Source organism: Panicum virgatum, chromosome 2K (assembly GCF_016808335.1).
Source record: "Panicum virgatum strain AP13 chromosome 2K, P.virgatum_v5, whole genome shotgun sequence".
Classification (NCBI taxonomy): Eukaryota; Viridiplantae; Streptophyta; class Magnoliopsida; order Poales; family Poaceae; genus Panicum; species Panicum virgatum.
Genome location: NC_053137.1, coordinates 66,389,306 through 66,414,028, shown reverse-complemented (window position 1 = coordinate 66,414,028; position 24,723 = coordinate 66,389,306). Strand labels below are relative to the sequence as shown.

Here is a 24,723-nt window from a genome sequence, read left to right as displayed (position 1 = left end):
CTGACCATCGAGAATCAGTTATCCATCCTGACATGGGGAGCTACGATTTCAAGAAAAGAAAACGATCTGCCTTTTTCTTTATTCGAGTTAGCCATTTTTATTTTTCGAGCGGCGGGGGTATCTGCTTCGTCTAGCAACTAGCATCCACCGCTGTCTGCTCCCTCCCCCACATAACCACATTGCAGTGTGCATCCTATCTGCTGTCATATCGGATCAGACGACCAAGTAGTTGGAGACAGCGTTTCAAAAAAAAAAAAGTTGTTGGAGACAGAGGGTGAGGTGACTGAGGTCGGTGGCTGCTTCGGCGGGGCTCTTGCTGCCGACAGGTAAAACCTCCGCATTGCTCGTCAGAACTGGTGCACACCCTGTGTGGTGAAGCGATTCAGTCTGGTAGTCAGCTGAATGGCCTTGTCGAGAAAAAGAACGCAACTCTGCTCGAAAATAAACCTGGGGTAGGAAAAGAGCGTGGGGCGACTGACTGAACAGCAATCGGGAAGACCGAAAAGAAAGAGAAACAAGGGCAAGAACCAGCTCAGTCCCATTAAAAGGTTGAATGGCTATATAAAGGGACCTCACTAAGACACTAATCACCAATTCAGGACAGGTAGCTAGTAGCAATGGCGGCGCCTTCAGCCATCTCCTTCCTCGCCATTGCCGTGTCTTTGATGGCGGTGCTGCAACCCGCGGCCACCAATCCGCCGCCGCCGCCAGCACCACCGGCGACGGGCTCGCCGGCGACCTGCGCGCCGACCTTGTCCAGTCTTTACAGCTGCGTTCCTTTCCTCTCGACCGGGAGGAGCCTCGCCGGCCCGCCCGCCGGCTGCTGCGGGTCCTTGAGGGCGGTTTCCACCTCTCCGGAGTCCATCTGTCTGTGCCACATCTTCGGCGGCGAGCTCAACCAGCTCGCGCACATCAACATCGATCCGGTTCGACTGGCTTTGCTACCTCTGGTGTGCTTGGCGATTATACCCCCGGAGCTGCCCTACATGTGTTTCGGTAATCTTTTCAGTGTCTCATCGGACTAGCAAATCCATGCATGCTTCGCTTCTAATGTTTCTGGTGTTTTTTTTTTTGCAGTGGGACCTGTGCCTCCCATCACTACTCTCCCAGCGCCATCGGCGACGCTTCCTCGTGCAGCGCTCAAGGACTCGGCTGCAGGGCGTGGCTAAAGTTAAAAAAGGGCGCGGCTAATTTAGAGAGCTCACTAATATTGTCTTACTGGCGGAGATACAAGTCCTCCTTCGTTCCAAAATTTCGTACACCTTGTTTGGCGGTCTGTTTCTTTTCTTTTGTTATGACGATGCATTATGTATGAATAAAAAACCATCTGTGTTCATGATAGTGCTAATGTCACTACATTTCACTCTGTTCACTGCAACCAGCCAACAGTATTTTTCTCTCACATCAGCACCAGCCAATAGCTACCAGCCAGCCAGTAGTACTTTTCTCTCACAACAAATCAGCACCAGCCATCACCTACAGCCAGCCGAACAGCGTGAATTTACGGTTAAAGCAAATGCCGACACATCAGAATCTTATCCATTCATGTTATGATGTTCAAAGTGTTGATGTCACTATATTTTCAAAATAAAAGACACTTGTATGTTGATGGAATATATATAACTAGAAAACCTCGTGGCGTTGCCGCGAGTGGCCGGTGAATGTACCCGTGGCACAGTTTTTTCTTTTTGTGTAGAAGCACTTTGAATTTTGATATCGAACATTTTTTTTAAATCTTTTTGGTTCAATGGGTGATTTATCATAGAGCTTTGGATTTCTAAATTTGCTATGTAGCGAAGATGTAGGTTTTGAAAATTTGAGCAACCTTTATACTAAATGCTTTTAAATTTTAAGACTTTCATTTGAGCGAGTTTGAGCATGAAGGCCTGTTTGATCAGTTTAGGCACGGCCAGCAGCGATCCATTAACTTGGCCCCTGTTACATTATTGGCATCCATTTCTTTTCAGGAACTACAACAGATACTTAATTTGCATAATGGACAGGAATAGATTTGTGCAGATGAGAAAATGTGCTATTATAATTTAGCAGGCCGTAAGGGTTTTGATTAGAGGAAGAAAAAGACTCCAGAACAATGAGACTCCTTGTGTGTGCTTTGCTGTCCTCACTGCATGGTTACTTCTGTTCTTGTTAGCATTGCATCGCATCGAACACATGGTGGGCGTCGAACGCAGCCTTCACCGTACCTCGGCAGTGAGGAAGCTCAGGCGGGTATGCACGTTGGGCCGCCGCGCGTTGTGCTCTGTTGTGTGGCTAGCCTCCGACGACACCTCGTGGCATGTCTCGGCTCGCGCGTCATCGCGGCTGCAGAGCACCACCTGCTCTTCGAGTTCGCATCCGGCAGCTGGCTGGCTGACAACACCGCCAGGAGCTGGGGCCGGCTCGAGGATGCCGCCACCCGGGCGTATGCGCGGGACATGGTGGTGCGGGGCTGCGCGATGGGAGGAAGCGCAGGTGGGGAGCGCGTAGTCGGCGGAGATCGCGGGCGCGGGGCGGCGCGGACACTCACGAAGACCATGCTGTTCTTCCGCCCCGGCCGGCGCTCGCTACGCTGCAGCGGGCAGGGGTGGAACGGCAGGATAGTGACCTCGTGGGGAGCGTGTTGGCGGCGGAGGCGCAGGTGGGGAGATGGAGCGACGACCTGGAGCTGTCGACCAACAGGATTCTCATGGAGAAGAAGAGATCACACACCTTTCCTCTGGTCAGAGATTTTCTTGCGCTGCGATTGTGACGTCGGAAGGGTCGGGAAGAAGCAACAGGTAAGGGAGAGATAAATACGCTTTCCTCTTCTGACCGAGACTTGCCTAAGAAACTTGGTACCCGAGAAACTTCACGAAGAGAGCCACGTTGCAGGGCTTGATGCCGTTCGTTTCTCATCCAATGCTTGAGGAAAAGGAAGCGACATGGCCCAATGATAAGCTTTGGTTCGGTGCAGGAATCGTAGTTTAAGATGACATCTTTATTCTTGAATGGCAGAAACCAAACCAAATCCCTATGGCTAAACTCTGAGAATAATTGTGCTAAAAAAACTCTGAGAATAATCTATCCTTAATGACATGATGTCACATAATCTAAAGCTTATGTATGACTCCCTAAGCAACTCCTACTAGTATAGCATGTCGAAACTAAGGCGCAGCACACCCATCTCTGCAATCCAAAGCTTTATTTTTCCGTCCAACACGCACGATGTTCCCTGCTGCAAAACAGAACAGAATAGATCAGATAATGTGTGCTACTAATACTATGCTATACACGAATAAATAGTTGAACATAACAGCAAGCAGGAAGTACCCTAAGGTGCCGGCGGTGGCACGGTCATCGGCGGCGCATCGATCCCTGTTCAACGCAATCGCGATGGCCATTAGACATCAGTTAGTTAATCTCTTATCCTTTTGCATCAACAATATCAGAAGCTAAAATCTAGTAGCAGATTAATTATATACATACAGATGATGACTTACTGTCGCAGTTCTTAGCGAGTGCATCCAGCCCAAAATAAGAGATGCCGCACTCAGCATTGAGTAACAACATTCTGGTGAAGTTCATCGGCGCCGGCAGAAGCTGCTGGATGTCGCCGTTTGCGACGCGGCAGTAGCAGATGGCCGCCCCGTCCATGCCGACGGCGTCGAAACCCTCGCAGCACGAGATCGAGGGCGCCGTGACGCTGCTGTTGGTGAGGAAGTCCGCGCACGGCATCATCTTGAGCAGCGGCGTCCGGCACTCCTTGGGCACCAGCTGATCGGCCGGCGTCGGCTCCACGCAGGGGAACAGTGGGATCCGAGGAAGGAACGGCAGGCAGGGGAGTATGGCGGGGAACGAGAACGCCGCCGCCGGTGGCGTGGCCACGGCGAGGGCGACGAGCAAGGTGGCCACCAGGAGGTTCATCTTGGATGGCGCCATATATCTTCTGGATGGGTGGTCGATGGATCTGGTGGTACGGCTTTTCGACGAAGGCGACGTCGAATTTATAGGGAGAGCAGAGGATGGCTTCGATCTTGTCTTCTGCTTAGAGATAAGGAGGATCTCAACGACCATAAAATCTGCTGGGCCAATTGGTTATCTATCTCCAATGATATCTTTGGTTCTCAACAGAAAAAAAATGCAGCTTTGTGTTTGACAGCAATGCGATTGCGATGTAACAAACTCTGAGGAGGGCAGGGCGCTATCTCTGTGGCGTCCATCCAAGCCCACAGTTCTCGCGCCCGGTTCCCTGCCTTGTCGTCGTTGCCCGCCGTACATAGCCCCGTCGTCGCTCACTACTACAGAACTCACCGGTTCCAAAAATACGATCATCAGCTGGTTCAAAAGAAAATCAGTATCACTACGCTTTCTAGATGCAAAGCAACAGACAGTGAACACGACCAACAATTTCAGCATGTTCAAGCTAGGCCTGACTTGAATCGTACTATTTTTTTTTAAACAAAACTTGAATGAATCGTAGTACGTAGTGACGTGAAAATGCAATCGCTTGTTTCTTCTAGAAGCCCGTGTAAACCCATCCAACACTCCTCCGCCTTTTTTTTTAGTAGAACATTCCTGCGCCTTCGGGGCCACCCCGGCCGCACCACAAGAGGCCACGAGCCAAGCGTTCCCACCAGCCAGCGGCGGAGGGAGCCACACGGACGGGTTCTGGTGGGGACGTCGCATGCAAATTATGTTTTGTGCCATCCTGATAGTTTTGCCAATTCAGTGTTGCTATTGTTTGGAATGTGCCGCAGCAGCATTTGATGATTAAGTCACATCATCATGTTTGATAATTGGTGCTATACTAATTGATAGTCCTATACTGCATTTGTTCAACTTATTTGGTTTCTTTTGAGTTGTGACTATCCAGCTGCTATGATCATTGCTACCTTTTTGTGTGCTACATTTGAAATGTGATTCAAAGTTCAAAACGTTTTTCATGCCTAAAACTGTGGAATCTCTTAGTTTTTGCTCCCTTGGCCTTGTTTACCAATTTCCTTTCCCAAAATACTTCTGTCACCACAACGCAAAGCTTCTGCCTGCTAACGAACTCCTGAGGTACAGGGCATGTGTATTGCTGTTGCCTGATATTCTTTGCCTATATTTGTTTCGGTGAGCTAGGTGATTGCAGTTTTGAAATGGTTTGTATAATAATATAGTTTTTTTTGCGAATAACTTTTGTTAAGACTTGTGCAGCACAAATGGCTCTAAACTTGGCTGCATGCATTATAAATGGTACTTCATCCGTTCCAAATTATAAGTCATTCAAAAAATCTTGGAGAGTCAAACTATCTCAAAGTTTGACTAAAATTATAGAGAGAAATATAAAGATTTATGATATCAAATAGGTGCACTATGAAAATATAGCTAACAAAGAATCTAATGATACTTAATTGGTATCATAAATGTAGGTATCTTGTCATATAAATTTAGTCCGTTCCAAATTATAAGACATTCCAACAATCTTGGAGAGAAGTTTTTTTATGTTTGACCAAATTTATATAATAGAATAATAACATTTATTATATAAATTAAGTACAATTAGATTTTTTATTAATTATATTTTCATAGTACATCAATTTGATATCATAAATCTTTATATTTTTCTCTATAATCTTTGTCAAATTTGAGATTGTTTTGACACTCTAAAAATCTTGGGATGTCTTATAATTTGAAACGGAGGGAGTATAATCTATGCCATTGCTTGCCGCCCCACCACGGGACCGCCGAGTGGGAGGCTTGATGGTAGCTTCATAGCTTGTGTTGTGGGTGAAAGCTGGATGGCACAACTTGTAAGTTGTAACCAACACATTCACGAGTGTATGTGCATGTGTTAAACGTGTATCTGATAGTCGGAATTTTGTCACTGGCTCAGCCACCGAGTATTGTTTGCCTGTATGATGTCCGTTGGTTCGTGCTCATCTCTCTCTTTTTCGAACCTGGTTCGTGCTCATCTTGATTGGCCTGAGTACTGTTTGTTGTGTTTTTTTAACCTACATAATATTTATTGATGATGACAATAATACTGGATATCTGCGCTGACATAAGAACATACATATTATTTAACAAGACCTATGTATCTGACTGACTATATATAATAATACTGATCTGGGATGAACTGTAATAATACTATCTGGAGAAGTTACATACCAATAATAACCTAAGCTCCAAATTGAGATGAAGAAATGGCGCGCCAGAGGCGCGCCCCAGACTCAGGGGCGGGCCCAGGATTTGAGAGCTGGGTATTCAAAATTTCAAAAGGTGTAATTTTTTAACAGCTCCAAATTTATAAATTACAATGCTAAGTTTCAAAATAAAGATCAAATTTATCACTAGTCAGTTCACCTTGTGCTTAGGCTTAATTTCACTCAGACTTGCTTTTACTTGCTCGCCCAAGACATGGGCACAATTGTTGGAGCGGCGGAGCAGTGGAGGTCCTACCACACTGCGCAAAGCGGCAGCCCCAAGATGCTCCATGCCGTGCATGCTCGAGCCTGTTGACGCTCACTAACGACCATTTCCAGGCGTCAATTTGATCAAAAAATCATGAGAGTTTGCATTTCTTACACGCATCTTTATCCAAATAAATTCCTAAACCACACTTCACCTTGTAGAAAATGCAAGATGTGTTTTTGAGCTAATATGCAGGTTGCAAGCACACTTTGGCCCGGTATAAAATTACAAAAAATATCAGAGCACCGACTCAGACTCAAATGGACCAAGTGTAGCCCAAGAACCCAGTTCAAACCACTCAAGACAGGCCGAGACCAGCATGGATCAGACAAGAGAAGCCAGAAAAGCCCACCAGAAGAGAGTTGGGGGCTGTTGGCGCCCTGGGCTGGTCGGCCGACCAGGCCCATGGGCCCCACCGCATCTGCTTTGCCACGTGGTGCTTCACCATTGGTCCCTTAGGTCGGTTTCAAGGGTTTTAGCCCGTGGATCCCTCCTATAACTACAAGGGGAGGGGTAGAGAATGAACACACACCCCACACTCACCTCTCTTCTCAAGTCCATCTTGTGTAGTCTATAGGCTTAGTGGAGTTTAGGAGAAGTTGCCGGAGTCATTGAGTCGCCGGAGTTGCTCGGGAGTTCTGGTATGGGTTCATCTCTAGCTCTCTCTTGTAATATTCGGTTGTTTGTAATAGAATTAGACTATAGTTATTGATATCTACTCGAAGTATGTTCTGAGTTATCGGATATATGCTTCTTGATCTGGTTGCGTTATCATTCGATGCTTGCATTGCATGATCACCCTGTGCTTGCGATGGTTAACATATCGACCTTAGAACTCTATCAACTACTCCAGTATTCGTATGTTTGCTCTAGTGTGATGTCTGTCCATCTGGAGGGTGGGGCTCCGCGTGGGATGCTAGCAGAGTATCGCTTACTAGTGTAGACATGGTGTCTAGATTAGCTAAGTGTTGCGGGTTGTCTACTATACCCACGGTTTGTAGAGGTAGCCGGCAGGTGGTGACAGCTCTGTTTGAGCCCTAGTAATCCTCCACGTTCGATATGGGGGGTAGGAGGTGCATAAAGCCGCCGGGGTATACAAGCTTCTCTCGTTACTTCGATAGCTGTCTCCATGTTGTGTAGTTTAATCTCTGACGATCTAACCATAAGATAGCATAGATATAGCTAGCCTAGCACAGTTGACTCGAGCTCTAACTTCTGCCTTGCTCCCGGCCTATACCATCTTCTTTTCTTTTATTTATCTTGAGAGTACTTGTGTGTGTCACACTACCTCCTACCATGTTATTTATCTTACCCCTGTTTATGCATTTGAATATCCAATCTAGATAAAGTTCATCAACTAGTCTATATCTCTTCATTCACCGCCTTCCCTGCGGAAATATAAATGACACCCCGGTATACTCCTGGGTAAAATGCTACAATGGTATTCCGTGCGCTTGCGGATTTATTCGTGCTTCATGAAATATCTGCAACCCCAATTGGCGTCTGCGGGTGTCATCGCTGCTTCCCAGTGGTGACGCTGGTAGGCGCCAACAGAGCCCTGCCCTCCTGCCTGGCTGCGGAGCTGGCCTAGCCGCTACTCGTATCTCGTCTCCTGCCCAGCTACCACGCCCGTGGCGCTGATCATTTACCCAGCCGTAGAGCCCCTACCGATGTCCATCCTCGCGGCCGGCAAGTCCCTGCCTGTCTATTCGTCTAGCCCTCATCGATTGCGCCCTTGCTGCCGAGATCGCCAACTTGAGGAGCTAGAGTTCCGCTCTTGCAGCTGGGCATTGGGGAATCGAGGGACCGAGGGGACACACAGGCGCTTGGCTTGTCGGTCAAACTGACTGACTGGCTGCCTGATCGCTAATGGGCCAGTGGGCCGTTGGGTGGGGAGGGGTGGGACGTGGGGTGCTACGATTTTCAGCACCAAACAGAAACAAGAAGTTTGGAAGCCAGTTATATTGTCCAGTATTCATAGTTTTAATTCATATACATATGCTACACTCTATATATGTAAAAGGTTTTGCTAAAAAATAATGGGTATTCACTTGAATACCTTTGATACAATGTAGGCCCGCCCCTGCCCAGACTCTAGTATCGATCAATACTATTCCAACCTATGTTACACGGATACTGGTACGGGTATCGGATACGATAGTATCGGATACGCGGATACGCACTTTTCCAAAAAACACAGATACGGGGATACGGCTAGGATAATTAATAATTATATATAAATATCACATAGATATTCAGCAAGTGAGATTTTACTCTTGAGTAACTTCCCCTATACTCAGATGTGCAATACTTGCATGTCCATATAACATTACCTCTATAACTAGCCTTCTCTAAAAGCACAACTGATTCCACAAGGGGTTCTTCAGTTGCTGCTCATCTAGTTCTATTGCAGCAAGTTCATCATTTTGTATCATATATTCATCTCTTACTACCAAAACAGCATTTGGGTGGGCTGATTACTGCTTTGGGCTGTATCCCATCTGGCCCAAAAGTATCGGATACGCGTATCCAAGCAAATACGTATCCATTTTTTCAGGATACGCCTAGCAACGTATCCGAGGCATATCCGGGGCGTATCCGGGGCGTATCCGTATCCGATACGTATCGGATACGGATACGCCACCTCCTAGGAGTATCCGCATAACAGAGATTCCTACCACTCACTTCTCCACCACACCTTGAAACTCCTCAAGCTGGAGCCACCATTTTTCAAATCTGGATTTAGGTTTAGGTAAAAACCCTCCATCACCAGACTCCCATAAATTAAATAGGTGTGTGATCACTAGTATTCCTAGGCAAGGCAGTGCAGGCTGCTAAAGGAAGGATCTGGTCAAAAGCAGTAGAACAGAAGACTATCTATCAAAGACATTACTAGGTTATCTTCACCACCATGCTCAGGGTGCAGCTGCTCTGAGCAGCCGCGGAGCGGCGGCGCACCATGCAGCGGGACCGGCGGCGGAGCGGCGGTGGATCCACCGCATGGTGGACTGGCGGCAGAGCCCTTAACCTGCTCGCGGCCAGTGTTTCTCGCTGTTTGGTGAGTTCTAGATTCGGGCGGCGCGGCGAAGCATGGAGGCGGCGATGGATTGCGTGGAGGCGGCCGGCACGGTGGGGCGTGGAGGCGGACCAGAGCGGGTTCCAACCTTCCTGTGGCCGAATCTGCCGAGCGTTGCGCAAGGAACCCCATGAATCTCGCAAATCCAAGGATGAGGATGGAGTAAGGCCTCTTACCTCCTACGCCGCCGGCAAGGACGAACACCTTGCAGCTGCATGTTGCCGCGCTGGATTCGGCCAACGCCGAGAGGAAGAGGCAGCGGAACCGTGGCGTCGTGGCGGATCGATCCGGCCGCCGCCGCGGAGGAAGGGGGCCATGGCTTTTGGCGGCTACAAAGCTCCCCCGGCGAAGCGGTGCTCTGGAGCGTTCTGGTCGGCCAGTAAGGGTCGCGTGCGCCTGTCCCATTTGCCTTTCTGGTGAGTAAATCCTGCGCTTTCTCCGTCCACGAGCGCCATTGCTGGTTCCTTGCCTGATATCTCTGTTTTCCCCTTCCTCTTCATCCATGTTGTGACGATGCTTCGCTTGTGCGCTTCGTACCCAATGCGGCGAGATTCTAATCTTAGTTTATTTTTCCGTGTTCCTGGTTCCATGGATGCATGATGTTACTGCATTCCGCGGCCGCGTGGTTTGGTCCAGTTGTACTGCTGTTCGCTGCGTCCCTGCCTTCCTTCTGATGTTTTCAACCCTTGGTACCTTGCTTTAGAGATGATTTTTTGTCTTAAAGATCGAAATGCAGCAGTAAGTTTGGAGACTCTGTTTTTGTGCGCAACTATTTGGCTAGCCGCAGTGGAGCGCAGAGAGACATGCCCAACGTGACACGGTCCATGGATTTGCCGCGCCCACCTGTTGTGGCTGCAGCGCCTCGGCCCAGCCGAGGCCCACAAAATAGTATCCACGAGACGGCGCGTCAAAACTGGGCGCGGCGAAGCGCGCTATTGTCCTAGTTAATATACAGAGACCATGCGTTCACCACCTTTTTGATCATGTCAATGGAGACCACCCACATATTCTTGTTGCCATGTCCAAACTCGCTGAGAAGGAAGTGCACTACACTTGGCCTGTCAATGTCAACTTGAGGGTACATGAGAATGTCACGTGGGAGCCCAGGGTAGTTGTCATTCCAGAGCTCCAGGTGATGGTCAAGCTAGCCCTAGGTTTGAGTGCTCCATAGGCAATGCCATCATCGCGGGCAGAATCAATGAACTTGGGGCTGTTTAGTTAAAAAAAAATTTTACCTCGAAATTTATGCCTTCCTTTTGGAGATATACATTTAGCACTAAATATAGTTAAACAATAAAACTAATTGTATAATTTGCATGTACACGACGAGACGAATTTTTTGAGCCTAATTAGTGCATGATTAGCCATAGGTACTACAGTAACCCACATATATTTAATGATGCGGTCAAAAACCTCAAAAGATTTGTCACGCGATTTCTAGGTGAGTTTTGAAATTAATTTTTTAATTAGTGTCCGAAAAACTTTTCGGACATCTAATCAAACGTTTGATGTGAGCTTGAGAGCACGGCCGTCGTCGACGACAGACGCGCCACGGTACAGAAAGCTCAATTTGCCGCGTGCGTGTTCATACGAGGGAACTCGTGCAGAGGGAACCTGAGGAAGACAGGTCACAGAAGAGGATGCCCCGTTGGTTAGTCGATCCAGCACAGCCAGCGCTTGCAGGGGATGATGGTGTCTGTTTGGCAGCAGTAGAGTTGCCAGACATCACTGTCAATGCACTTGAAATCCAAGAAGCCATCATTCTCGACACTATTATCCACGACTTGATCGTCGGGGTTGTCACGGCACAGGATATCCACACGCATGGAGTACCATATGCCGCCAAGGTCTTGTTTTGTTTAGTTGCATCCAAAATTTCATTTCAAAACTTTATAAGATTTCTCATCACATTGAATCTTTCAACGCATACATAAAGTATTAAATTTACACGAAATAAAAAACTAATTACATAGTTTGCTTGTAAATCACGAGACGAATCTAATGAACCTAATTAATTTATAATGAGACAATAATTATCAAATACAAACGAAAGTACTACAATATTTTACACTCTAAAATTTTTGCAACTAAACACGGCGCAAGTTGATCGTCGGCTGATGTGCAGGAGGAATGCAGGAAGCAGATGTCAGCAAAGACCTTAAATTGGCCGAGTCTGAAAACATTTAGCTCTGCCACCACGAACTCATCTCTGCCTCGGCACCAGAGGCCCATGGAACGGTCTGCCAGTAGGCGGGGCTTAGTGGGGGAAGAAGGGGTACCACGAGGTAGGCGGCGGCGAGGTAGGCGGCCATCACGGCGGCTCATATCAAAGCTGGGCTCGGTACAAGCGGGGAGTGCTTTGAGCGAGGAGGAAGCTGGGTTCTTGTCGGCGTGGTAGATGAAAAAGGTCTGCACTGTCCGTTCTTCAGGCGTACGGAGACGCGAAACAGGGCGAGATGGCGGTGGGTCGCCAGGATTTTTAAGGGCGTGCACACACGAGGCGGTAGAAATCCTGGTTCCGGCAGCAGCGCGTAGAGGCGGGAGATGCTTGGGGGCTTGGCGATGTCGAAGGCGATGCTGAAGCGGGCGCCCCAGGAGGTGGCGGCGGACGCCCTGATGGGCGCCTTGGTGTCGTCGGGGAACAAGTCTTCGTCATCCTTGCGGAAGACGAAGGTCTCCAGCATCACCAAGCTGGGGAAGCGCATGGCGGCGACCTTGCGACAGACAGATTATATTGCGAAATCAATCTCTGCGGGGACAATGCAAATCGGGGGAGTTTAAAGTAGAGGTCCCTTACCGACGAAGAAGGAGACCCGCGGCCGTCAAGGAGACAGGGGGCGGCAGCGGCGAGAGGCGTGCGGGAGCGGGCGAGCAGCGATCCGATCCAGAGACCAACGAGGACTCATGAATTGGGGATGGTCGACAGAGGCTTCCTATGTAAGTATTATCGGTCGGTTCGGTTACCGCCCATCAAATCCCGGCCTGACGACGACGCAGCTGCCGCACTGCATGGCTGATGCGCGCGGCAGAGAAACTTTTATATATTTTTTAAGAAAAAATAAATGTCTGATTACGTTTTCTGGAAGGGCGAGCGAAGCGGCCAGAGGGCCACGTCAGCGGCCACGTCGACCTGTCACCCGATAGACGGGCGACGGAAACGGCTCGCCTATACGCCGGACGACACGTTCCCTATCGCCCCCGCGGACGGGCGACGGAAGCAGATCGCCCACCCGAGAGGCAACAAGCGTCCTGTTGCCCGCCGGTCGGCTATAAAAGCAGGGAAGAGGGAGAGGGAGAGGAGAGGAGCAGCGATGCCCTATCGGATTTCAGCTTCGTTTTTCGGTAAGTATGACAAACTTTATTTGAAATAGCTACTCATGACATGTTTTTTAGATAGAATTGTTAAAATAATATTAGAACTAGTATTTAGAGTTTTAGGATTTCTAACAGCTAGCTTTAGATTATTTCTTAGGTTTAGTTAGCAATATTGTTTGTTGGGATATAGAGGTACATATTGTATTTTTATAGTAACTTTTTTATATAGTTTAGATTGTATTAGCTTTTATATTAGGATATATGTGCTGTGTTTGCTTATTTCTATAGTTTGGGTAGTACTAGCATTTAGTATACTTAGAAAGTTTTTTTTCTATACTTTAGGTAACATGGTTTCTTTTAGTTTTAGGCCGTGTTTAGATAGATCGCAAAATTTTTTTGCGACGGAATCTTATTAATTTGAAGTACTAAATGAAGTCTATTTAAAAAACTTTTTGCACAGATGGGTTGTAAATTGCGAGACGAATCTAATGATGCTAATTAATCCATAATTAGCGGATGGTTACTGTAGCATCACCGTTGCAAATCATGAATTAAATAGGCTCATTAGATTCGTCTCGCGATTTACAACCCATCCATGCAAAAAGTTTTATAAATAGACTTCATTTAGTACTCTATGCATGTGTCGAAACATTCAATGTGATGTTTTTTTTCGTTTACGGGATTTATGGGGTGGGAATAAACAGTGCCTTAGTTTTCTACACATTTAGGCCGATGTACATTTAGGGCATGTTTGGTTTGGCTTTTTAGCGCCGAGTTCGCCATCCCCGTCTGCCCAGGGCCCCCACCAAGGCACAAACGAACCGCGTCCACCCGAACAAAGTAGGCGACCGACCCACCCCGGCCGCACCGCACGAGCCAAGCGTTCCCACCAGCCAGCGCCCAGCGGCGGAGCGATGCAGCGTGAGTCGCTGGTCTTCTCCGTTCCCTCCCCCGCCTCGTCGCATTGAATTGTTTCTCGCTGTCGCGGCCGTCGCCGTCCCACTCACCACCCAGCTGCTACCTACCCGCCTTCGCCCGCTCCGCCGCCGCGTGCCTGCGGGCTCCGGGCTCCGACCCCTCCGCCCCGGCGGCTCGTCCACCGGCCATGTCGCTGTCGCCGGCGGACGGCGCGGCGTACTGGCTGCGCTGGCAGGTCTTCGTCTGCGGCGCGCTCATCGCGCTCCCCGCGGCGGCCGCGGCGGCACTGCTGCCGCGCCTGCGGCGGGCCGCCCCGCCCCTGCGCGCCACCGACCTGTGGGTCCCCTGCTGGGCGCGGCTCCACCCGGGGTGGCTCCTCGGCTACCGCGCCTTCGCGCTCGCCGCCGCGGTCGCGCTCCTCGCGCGCCTCCTCATCGGGCACGGCCTCTCCGTCTTCTACTTCTACACCCAGTACCGCTCCTTCCTCATCCTTCTCTCAAGGCTTAATTGCTACGAATAGACAAGTTGTACTATACACGCAATTCCTGCAGAAATATCTTCGTCATGTGCATATTATATGTACTAGTATATCTCTACAAAGTGATACTAGAAGTTAGCGCCAGTAGCGTTTTAGTGCAATTTTTTTAGTATGCCGCTTTGACAAACCATATATCTGAACAAAGTAAGCATTCTATGGCGCTAGCATAATGGGACTAGGGACAAGCTTGCTACTAGACATTAGAGAACGGGCACTGTCCTTGGCAAACCACTTCAAATCTACTGTGCTAAAAGACCCAAAGCTTCATGATTTAGACCATGAGCATTTTGAAATTGGATTCATCGCCCCCATGTCAGTTGATCACATCCTTAGCTGCTTGCCATTCTGTTACTTGAGTTGCTTGTTCCTCAGCTGTCATTTTGACTAATTCCATTCTCCCAAATGGCTTTGCAGGTGGACCTTTCTATTGGTCACCATATATTTTGCAGTACGTTCGCTGCTTCTGTCCGTGCTGCTTTACAACTTAATAACTGCAAAATGTTACCTTTTGTTGATTTCAACTTTTTGTGTTTGCGTGTTACTCTTAGTTTGCAACAGCCATATCAGCTCATGGATGTTGGGTGTTCTCCAAGAAAAGCTCAAGGAAAGCTGATGAATCCCACAGATTTCTTAATGATGATGTTGAAAACCGCAGCCTTTCCACTTCTGTATCTGTAGAGACGAAAAAGAATGAGACGAATAAGTTGTCAAGCTATTATGAACAAATAGTGAATGAGAAAAGAGCTGGGTTCTGGGGACGTTGCATGCAAATCATATACCAGGTTTGGACTGGACTATATACTTTCCCTTATTAAGAATTACATTTGTATGTTTTGTGCCATCCTGATAGTTTTGCCAATTCAGTGTTGCTACTGTTTGGAATGTGCCGCAGCAGCATTTGATGATTGAGTCACAGCATCATGTTTGATAATTGATGCTGTACTAAATGATAGTCCTATACTGCATTTGTTCATCTTATTTGGTTTCTTTTGAGTTGTAACTATCCAGCTGCTGTGATCACTGCTACCTTTTTGTATGCTACATTTGAAATGGGATTCAAAGTTCAAAACGATTTTCATGCCTAAAACTGTGGAAATCCTTAGTTTTTGCTCCCTTGGCCTCGTTTACCAATTTCCTTCCCCCAAAATACTTCCATCACCACACCGCAAAGCTTCTGCCTGCTAATGAACTCCTGAGATACAGGGCATGTGTATTGCTATTGCCTGATATTCTTTGCCTATATGCAGACTAGTGCAGGCGCAACAATGTTGACTGATGTCACATTTTGGGGGCTCCTTGTGCCATTTTTCTACCGTGACAAGTTTGGGTTAGCATTGGTATGTGAACATTCTGATTTGCGTACATATTCTTTCATGTTTTTCTTCAGTAGTACTAGACATTAGCAAGTCTCATTAGTCCATGCTGTATTAATCGTTGCTATCCTGACTTGATAACAGGCACAACTTTAATGCTTTTTATATCAATATCACATTGGTATACAGTACTAACCATTTTATTGAGTGATAGAAAAATCGTTCTACAAACTTGAAACTTTGAAGTCAAATAGTCGGTGTTGAGCATGTCATCACGCCAATAAGCAAAGCCTGTTGGCCATTTGGTATAGCAATTAGAAATCCATGGATTTTCTGAATGCTGTTCATCTTCCAACTGAAGCCCTTATAGACGTCAATCTAATTAAAACACAAGAGCTGTCTGATCTCTGTTCTGGCCTACCGTAAACCCCCTGAAATTGAAAAGCCCACACGAGGCATGGGAAAAAAATGAACTGAGAAGATTAAGCTGTTTTTATTTACACCAAGTTAGCTGTTTAGATAAAATGCCTTATGTCTTACTATCTTGTCTATTGAAAATTCGTGCAGGTCACAGATGGCATGCACTCTCTAAATGCTGTTTTTCTACTTATAGACACAGTTCTCAACAATATGGTAAGGTTACTTGCTAGTTATTTTCTTCTGCCCTTTGTGTCAATTGGTTTAATTACTTCAAACTTGTGGACTTTCAGCCTTTTCCCTGGTACCAAATGGCTTTCTTTGTTTTCTGGAGCTGCGCCTACGTAACATTCCAGTGGGTCCTTCATGCTTGTGGAGGTTTATCCTGGTAAATTTTCTCCCTTGCTGCATAATTAAGAGTATTAAATGGAATGCCTTGGGTTACCATTTCTTGGATGCATGTTTCTGTTAGTATATCGTGTACACTAAGAGTCATAAAAGTATGTAGCATACAACATAATTTACACCTTAAAAAAATCCATTCGGTGTTGTAACCAACAAAAGATAGAAAAACCTAGAAGTTGTTACATTAACTTTACAAATAAGGAGAGGAATGTAAAATACTTTTGTTGTATCCTGCAATGTACAATGCATGTACTGATGTCCTCTCAATAACCACATGACATATTTTGTCTTAAAGCAATTTGAGCGCTGAACAGATAAGGTTTGTTGTGATTTTGTTCTGAATACTTCGCAACTTCATTGTTAACCATGCATTTTTAGCCATATTCTGACCAAATTTTAGGTTTTGCCTGACATTAGTTGGTGCACTTAATTATAAAATTTTATCTTAATTCCTTGGTTCTTTCTAGCTGATGTTATTTTGTTGATATGCTGTTGATGCAATGTATCGATATGTTGCTTCAGTTCAGTTATGTGGTACCTTGGGTGACTAAACTTTCTCCCTATTTTTTCACCTTTTCAGGTGGCCGTATCCGTTTCTGGACCTTTCATCATCTGGAGCTCCTCTATGGTATTGGCTTCTGTCTCCTCATTTCATCCTTAGCTATAGTTCAACCAGGAATCCTTACATCAATCCTAATTTTGTGCAGGTACTTTGGCATGGCCATCGCTCATATCCCATGCTTCTTTCTTTACTGGTTGATCGTGAAGGCGAAGCACACCTACTTCCCAAGGATGTTCCCACATACTTATGCTAGCACAACATAGATTCATTTACTACCTCCGTTTTTAAATATATGTCGCTTAGGTCAACCTATTTAGTTCAAAAATGAACTAATTTGCTTGTCCTAAACGTCATATATTTAAGAATGGAGGGAGTATCTGGTTATAAGGACAAGCATACATCTGTATAAGTATCAGTAGCAAACTATTTCGACGCTTGATAGGTTCAAGTGTATAACCTGTATAGTCCCAAGAATCACAGCCCCTTTGAGATGGGGCTGAACCCTGACGCATTCCTGGATACGCATCTTGATCAATGAAATGGAGAGGTTAATTGTCAACGTGCCCTGCTGTCTTGTACCCTGTCTGCCCTTTTTACTTAAAAACATGGGTGCTAGTATCAATTGTTCATGAGAGGATCTTCCAGTTGCATTTTTCCCTCCTCGAGGGTGTTTCATGCTCAGCCTCCTTTCCTCGCTCCATCTTCCCCTTACCCACCTCCGGCGGCACGAGGTGCACTAATGCCGAATTGTCGAGCCATGGCGCGCTGCAGGCGTTCATCGAGGGATGACGGCGCGGTGTACTCCCTTGCGGTGACGATTTTCTGCCGTCTGCGGTGTGTTCTTCGTCCTGCCGGGTACCGGCGGCGCTGCTCCTCGGCCGCGCGCCTCGTCGCGCATGCACCACACGTGACACGTCCACACCCATGGTACTCGCGTCGTCCTCCTAAATCCCTCGCCGTTTTTTTTCCAAAGCTTATGGTTACGCGTTGATAAGCATTGTACACATCAGTCGTGCATGTTAGTATTGATCTCCACCAGTTGGCCCAACGGCAACTGGGCCCTTGACTCGCGTCCTGATCGGGGACGCCCAGCCCAATAGACGGCTGGTGGGCCCCCGTCGCGCAGTGCCATATATAGAGGAGGTGGGGACTACGGCACATGACACGAGGTTCGCCGCCGCTACAGTTCCCGCCGTCCTAAACCCTAACCCGGTCTAGAGGGAGGCGCTGAAAGCGACGGGAAGCCGCCGCCACAGCACCATGACGCTGTCGTCCCCGTACTGCACCACCCGTCGCTGCCTGTGCGCAGCCTCCATTGTCGAACGAGGTCGCGCCAGAATCGTGGACGACAATAACAGTGAAAGGTATGTCTCTCAGTATAGAATATCCCGCCGATCTACTCCTAGGCGATCCAATAGTTCTAACAATGGTATCAGGAGCCTTCTCTAGTGAGTAGACTGAGTTGGGAGAGAGTGATTCGAACTCGAATCAAGAGAATCAAAGGACAGATCAAAAGACAAAGATCGGGTTTTGAAAGCTAACCCTAACCCTAAAAGAAAAAGGTGGCGGTGACCTACCTGGGCCTCGCCGCCGGCACTACCGCCGGCCGTGGCTGCCAGGGAACGCCCCAGAGGCGCCGGATCTCCGGCGCACCACCGCAGTTGCGAGGGAAAGCCGAGCCGCCGCCTCTGAGCGCGCGCGCACGGGCTCCCCAAAGGGCACCAACGAGGTGCCGCTCGACGGCGCCGCGCGCGGCTCCGGCCGCACGCGTGCACCGGCGAGGGGCGCCACCTCCTTCCCCAGCCATCCATGGCCGCCGCGGCTTGGGGCAAAAGCAAGAGAAAGGAAGGGGAGGCCAAAGAAAACAGAGAGGAAAAGGGGGAGGACCGCGGCCACACGCCGGCGGCGCCGCTCCTCACTGTCGCCGGCGAACCACCGGTAAGGGCCAGGCCACCCCGCCGCCGCCGTTTCTCGAGCTGAGAGAGGCGCAAGACAGAGAAAGGAAAGAGAGAAATGATATTAGGGTTTTGGGGTAGGAGTGGCCGCCGGGTGTTTTGCCCTGGCGAGATCCACGGAGGGCCGTCGGATTTGATCCGACGGTCAGGGGCTTCTCAAACTGCTGCTGGGCCGACCGGCGGTGCTGGGCCGGCGGGCCGCGCGAGCGCGAGTGTGGGCCGCGTGCGGAAGCGCAGCGCGCTCATGGGCGGCGGGCCGATTTCGCTGATTCGGGCCGCGCGCGTGCAGGTGCTGGGCTAGGCTGCCTGTTTGCACAGTAAAGCTTGAGAATTAGTCATATTCTTTTTCAGAAGCCTGTTTCAATGATAGTTTGATGATTTTGACTATGTTTTGATCTCCCTTCAATTTTGCACCAACGTGTAAATTGTTTAGGAGAATAAAAGTATAAAATAATGTTTCTCGACATAGAATATTCATGTTTCCGCTGCAAAGTAAAAGTCTAATCCTCTATTTAAATTCGAACCAACGAGAAGATTTAAATATAGGAATAGAAATATATCTGTTTAAAGTTGAATTATGGTATTGTTATTTTCTGACCAACGTTGATGATAACAATATTGTAATTTTATGAGTATGAGGATGAAAGTTTATATCTCTGATAAATTTTGCATTAAAGTGATCAATTTTTTAGAGAAAAGAGAAAGACAAAGAATTGTTTCTGAAAAGAAAGAAAAGTTTTCCGCTGCAATAAAGAAAGATAGACTCAAATGAGTTTCTCCCTGTGGGAAAAAGGAGCCTCTATGTTTAAGGTTAAGAAAAGCTTCCGCTGTTGTATGTCAAAGAAAGAATGTTTTGGCACCATTTTACCATTGTAAGTATCAAGTTGAGCATTAGCTTGCTCCTAAAAGAAAAGAAATTTAAAGTTTATTATGATGTTGTCATTTTCTGACCAAAGTTGATGATGGCAATATTATAATTTTTATTCCAGTCATGTGTTCTATTTCTGCCCAATGGTGATATAGAATTGAAAGTAAAGGAAATTTGTATATTTAATTTTGACCAACGTTAAATTAAGACATACAATTCTGATCAACGCTACAGATAAAGTTTAAAGGTTACTCAGCTGTATAGTTGAGGTTAAGAAAGAAAAATGCTTGTTCCATTCTGACTTTTAGTTGATATGGAAAAGAGATGCAACTGTTTTCGAAAAGTTTTTTGTTTCTCTCACTAAAGTTTTGCGAATATTGTAATTCGTTAAATTTTCTGATTAAATTGGAACCAGCGGGAAGATTTAATCAGAAAAGAAAGTATATGTGCATGTTTTAGTCATTGTGACCAAAATTTTATCACTATATTATGTTTTTTCCTTGTCCTTCAATAGTAAAGATAATGGTTGAAATTAGTTTGACGCACGTTAAATTTGACCAACGTTGAATTAAACATGCGTTGCAAATGCCTTTCAAGTTTTATACCGCATGTCGGAAAAGTTTTTGGCACTTGTATCACTTATATCCTGCATGACAGGAAAGTTGTGATGGATCATGTGCTATTTGAGTATCACATAAAAGTAAAGAAGTCTAGGGAGCTTTTAAAGTTATCCCAGTAATTCTCATGCACTACTATAGTGACTTAAAAAGAAAGTTGTATGCGAACCAAGATTGCAAGCATGACTTGCAAAAGCATAGCAAAATGAAGAACTTGATGAGTTCTTGAAAGTGCAACAAATCAAGAACTATGAGGAGCTCTTGAAAAGGAACGAGAAAATAGTACTCCCATTATTTTGTATGACTTGGTCATATGAATAAAGTTCTAGTAATGAAAGGCTCCTCGTTCACAAGTGTTAAAAATAGTTTCAAAATTATGGCAATAAAGTTTGTGCCATATTTCGAGGGGGGGAAATATTAGAAAGACAAGAAAGATTAAGATTTAGAGAGAATTTCCCCGCAAAGTTAAATGCGATGCATTTTTTAAAGCAAGAATGATCTATTAAAGAAGAATATGACCGAAAAGGGAGTACAACGGTCATAACATTGATACCCCAATTACAGAAACAAGTAAATTTCTAGAGTTTTCAGCTCCAAATAGGACGAAAAGATAGTTAAGCCTCAAATCAACCGTAAAGGTGGTGCTTGAAGCACCCTACGAGGCTTGTAAAGACTGAACCGAGGCTTGTAAAGACTGAACCCAAACACAAGCTCGAAGATATTCCATCTTTACAATAGATGGGATAATCTGGGGGAGTAAGTATGCCAAGAACTAAGGCTTAAAGAGAAGTGAGACTGTATGTTCACTCCTATGATTCAAGCACTACAATTGTCTCATCATATATTGAGGTGTTGATTGAATGACAGAAATTGAGATGTCTCATTCATCGAGGTGGCAAGAAGCCATAAAAGATGTCATGAGACCTAGAAGTTTCAAATCTATTTTGTAACATAGAATAAGTTCCTAACGGAGCCAAGACAGTAGGCTAAAATGGGTCTACAAAATTAAATGTGACTTCAGAGGGAACATGGAACGCCGATAAGTACAACTTGTGGCAAAGACAAAGGATAAGTTCTAATGAGACATTTTGTACAATCTCATGAAAGGATTCTTTTAGAATCATAGTGACATTGGTGCATACTACTTTTAGAATTGCATCAGATGGATGTTGGTGAAATATCTTCCAATGAAGATTTGTACGAGAAAATGTATATACATGACATAACCAAATGGTTTTGTTGTGGAAAGAAAAGAACATCCAAATACCATCTGATGAAATCAGAATAGTGGTATCTAAAGTTTTATGAGAACAAAGAAAATTTTGGGTTTTAATTAAAGGTCAAGACGACAAATTGCAAATATGCAAAGTTTGAAGATGGAAAATTATTTTCCTATAAAGTTCAAAGAAGGTTATTATGACCTCTAGTTTTGATAAAATAATCTCGGTGAAAAATCATTCGCTCTAGAAATGGAAATTCACTGGGATAAAAGTAAAAGGGGGTATTAAGGATTATCGCAGAGAGCATACTTAGAAAAGAATTCCGAAAGATATATAGTATGCATGCGAGTAAGCCTACGCCTGTCCTATTGTCAAGGGTAATAGTTTTGGAATTTTTAGGATTCCAGGAACCGTTATATGATCGATCAAAAGAAAAAGGTTTCATGTGCTTCAGCTGTTGGAAGCAAAATTAGTGCTCAAAAGAATTTACCCTGACATAGCGCAAGTATCCTGGAAATTTTGGCAGAAGTCTAATCCAGCAATAGATCACTAGAATGGAGTTTTAGAATATTTTGCAATTTTGCAAAATATTATCAGCCTCATGCTAAGTAAGAAAGGAACATGTACTCTCAAAAGGTTGTGAGTAAATAGAATTAAGTTTTGGCGAGATGTTAAGTGAAGCCCACAATAGTAGCTAACACTCGTGCTTGGAGTTTTATTGTGGAAAAGCTCCAAAAGCAAAATAGTTGTGATATCATGGGTCGTGTACCCAAAGTTTAGCATGATATGAGGCTACAGGACAGGAAAAATGGTTGAGGAAACCGTTACCCGGAATTGATAATGGTAGACAATAGCAGTATACCATTCGAATGTTTTCACTCCTATGACAACATGTCAAGTGTGCTGTCAAACACTTTGACGGGGAGTTATATATGTTGCAAAGGAGAAAATTCAGAATCATATGAAATCATTGAGCATCAAAATATCGAGCAAGTGCTAGCGGATCCGCTTACCAAAGGCCTACCACCCAAGTCGACATGGGTTTTACGGAAGGCCTATGATTTCTGGATTACTAAAGGGTCCAAAGAAAGGTTAAGGTCTTGTTTCAATACAGAAAAGTACATTGTGGCTGTTAAGTCTGACGGTAACTAATAACCGTCATGATGAGGCACGCTCTACGTACTGATCTGTAATGAGATGAGGCCAATATCAAAGCAACTAAAGAGAAAGTAAAAAGGGTTACGTTAAGTTGTAAAGTTTAAATGTGTAAGGTGAGATCAAAGGGGAGAATGTTAGTATTGATCTCCACCAGTTGGCCCAACGGTAACTGGGCCCTTGACTCGCGTCCTGATCGGGGACGCCCAGCCCAATAGACGGCTGATGGGCCCCCGTCGCGCAGTGCCATATATAGAGGAGGTGGGGACTACGGCACATGACACGAGGTTCGCCGCCGCTACAGTTTCCGCCGTCCTAAACCCTAACCCGATCTAGAGGGAGGCGCTGAAAGCGACGGGAAGCCACCGCCACAGCACCACGACGCCGTCGTCCCCGTACTGCACCACCCGTCGCTGCCTGTGCGCAGCCTCCATCGCCGAACGAGGTCGCGCCAGAATCGTGGACGACAATAACAGTGAAAGGTATGTCTCTCAGTATAGAATATCCCGCCGATCTACTCCTAGGCGATCCAATAGTTCTAACAGTGCAAGCATGTTAGATGCTAACTATTGGGAGCTGAGCAAGGTTAAGACCAGAAAATTGTCTTGTGCAGTTCTTCCAAAATTGTCTGAGCAAAGGTACCCATTAAGGCATTAACACTAGGAGTGGGCGAGTGGCCACGAATATGAAGTGTCTGGTTTGACACATGAAACAAGTGATAAAGCAAAGGGAATTTTCATCCAATGTTTTTTTGTTTTTTTGAAGCGGAATAGTTTCATTCTATTAAACCAAGGACAGCGAGATCGCCGGCCACCAGATTCTCTACTCTAAGCGGTACAACCTCCCAATTAAGGTAGGCATCATCAGAGCTATTACACCCGATCGCAGCTAAAGCATGTGCAACATCATTACAAGACCGATGAAATGGAGCTAAAACTGGACGCTGCCATCGTCTTGATCTCCCATAGGATACCTCCCAGTGGTGATAATATGAAGCTGTCATTCTGCATAGACTTGAGCAGCATGTATGTACACATGCAAACACATAATTCAAAAGAAAAAGGAAAAAAAAACTTCTTTACACCTGCATTGGCTACAATACAACAAAGGCCAAAAGGGCTGTCCCACCCTCTGGCTCCCCACACTACCTGTTTCGCGTTCCACGGCTCTATGTACATTACATCGTAACTGGGCTAGCTAACCAGCCCTTTGGACGGATAATATGACTCGGATCAATTTCAAAACAACAGTATCAAGAATTATCGACATTACACGGGCAAAAAAAGAATTTCTCAAGGCTTCGCCACATTTGCACTATGGCTTTGGCGCCTCCTCTTCATGTTTCCCTCCATCTGCCAGGCACAGGCAGTATTGGATCATCGAGCTGACCGGATTGATGATGCCGATGACACTCGCTCAGAGCTCCTTACATTGTACTTCTCGTACACCTTGTTGCGGTTCTCATTCCACCAGCTCTCTGCTTGATGCTCCCCAAACCGCCTTCGACTGGACACACAAACTTAAGATGAGAGGAAATGCCAAATGCATGCTGCTAAGTGCAAACAGATGTTAGCAGAAACAAGCAACCATTTCATGGTTCATGATAAGATCCACTATAAAATTTGTGCCATTTGATATTGGTGAATCAATTGATTATTTAAATTTCCTTGCACATAGTTTTTCAGACTAATGCTCATAGAATGATATACCTCGATCTCATATTCTACAGTATGCCCATATGATCCTTTGCCAGCAAAGCTGTCTGCAGTACTACTACATTCCAGCTACTAATGCTGGAATGTCAGGATCATGAAGTGATTTGTGAAATCCAATTTTTACTATTCTGGTCAACTAGTAATGTGTCTAATTATAAATGAAATAATAAACAAAATAAGTAACCATGACAGCACCTAAGAATCAAGACGGAAA

The 24,723-nt window shown here is 46.0% G+C and overlaps 3 protein-coding genes across 4 annotated transcripts; 2 read left to right on the top strand and 1 right to left on the bottom strand.

Moving 5' to 3' along the window:
- The first annotated feature begins 241 nt into the window (after positions 1–241).
- Positions 242–1,331, top strand: LOC120694737 (non-specific lipid-transfer protein C6-like). Its single transcript, XM_039977959.1, has 2 exons — positions 242–996; positions 1,078–1,331. The coding sequence occupies exons 1-2, from the start codon at positions 618–620 to the stop codon at positions 1,167–1,169; spliced, it is 471 nt and encodes a 156-aa protein (XP_039833893.1). The 5' UTR covers positions 242–617; the 3' UTR covers positions 1,170–1,331.
- A 1,628-nt stretch (positions 1,332–2,959) lies between these two features.
- LOC120696254 lies at positions 2,960–3,974 on the bottom strand. 2 transcript variants are annotated; one of them, XM_039979377.1, is made up of 3 exons: positions 3,480–3,974; positions 3,310–3,354; positions 2,960–3,211 (listed from the first exon to the last, which is right to left on the bottom strand). In XM_039979377.1, the coding sequence occupies exons 1-2, from the start codon at positions 3,916–3,918 to the stop codon at positions 3,311–3,313; spliced, it is 483 nt and encodes a 160-aa protein (XP_039835311.1). In that variant the 5' UTR covers positions 3,919–3,974; the 3' UTR covers positions 2,960–3,211; position 3,310. The 2 variants fall into 2 exon arrangements, with proteins under 2 accessions (XP_039835311.1, XP_039835310.1); XM_039979376.1 differs by having other exon boundaries at positions 2,960–3,214; positions 3,480–3,970.
- Positions 3,975–13,690: 9,716 nt separating this feature from the next.
- On the top strand, positions 13,691–17,538 carry LOC120694735. The gene is made up of 8 exons (XM_039977957.1): positions 13,691–14,215; positions 14,697–14,730; positions 14,831–15,064; positions 15,530–15,619; positions 16,163–16,228; positions 16,306–16,400; positions 16,998–17,045; positions 17,125–17,538. The coding sequence occupies exons 1-8, from the start codon at positions 13,932–13,934 to the stop codon at positions 17,240–17,242; spliced, it is 969 nt and encodes a 322-aa protein (XP_039833891.1). The 5' UTR covers positions 13,691–13,931; the 3' UTR covers positions 17,243–17,538.
- The last annotated feature ends 7,185 nt before the right edge of the window (positions 17,539–24,723 follow it).

Excerpts from the sequence above, each read along its gene's own strand:
- LOC120694737 (XM_039977959.1), top strand. The coding sequence starts at position 618 with ATGGCGGCGCCTTCAGCCATCTCCTTCCTCGCCATTGCCGTGTCTTTG. Across the intron at positions 997-1,077 it reads GCTGCCCTACATGTGTTTCG|TGGGACCTGTGCCTCCCATC; the intron begins GTAATCTTTTCA and ends TTTTTTTTGCAG.
- LOC120694735 (XM_039977957.1), top strand. The coding sequence starts at position 13,932 with ATGTCGCTGTCGCCGGCGGACGGCGCGGCGTACTGGCTGCGCTGGCAG. Across the intron at positions 16,401-16,997 it reads GCTTGTGGAGGTTTATCCTG|GTGGCCGTATCCGTTTCTGG; the intron begins GTAAATTTTCTC and ends TCACCTTTTCAG. Across the intron at positions 17,046-17,124 it reads TCATCTGGAGCTCCTCTATG|GTACTTTGGCATGGCCATCG; the intron begins GTATTGGCTTCT and ends AATTTTGTGCAG.
- LOC120696254 (XM_039979377.1), bottom strand. The coding sequence starts at position 3,918 with ATGGCGCCATCCAAGATGAACCTCCTGGTGGCCACCTTGCTCGTCGCC. Across the intron at positions 3,355-3,479 it reads ACTCGCTAAGAACTGCGACA|GGATCGATGCGCCGCCGATG; the intron begins GTAAGTCATCAT and ends TGCGTTGAACAG.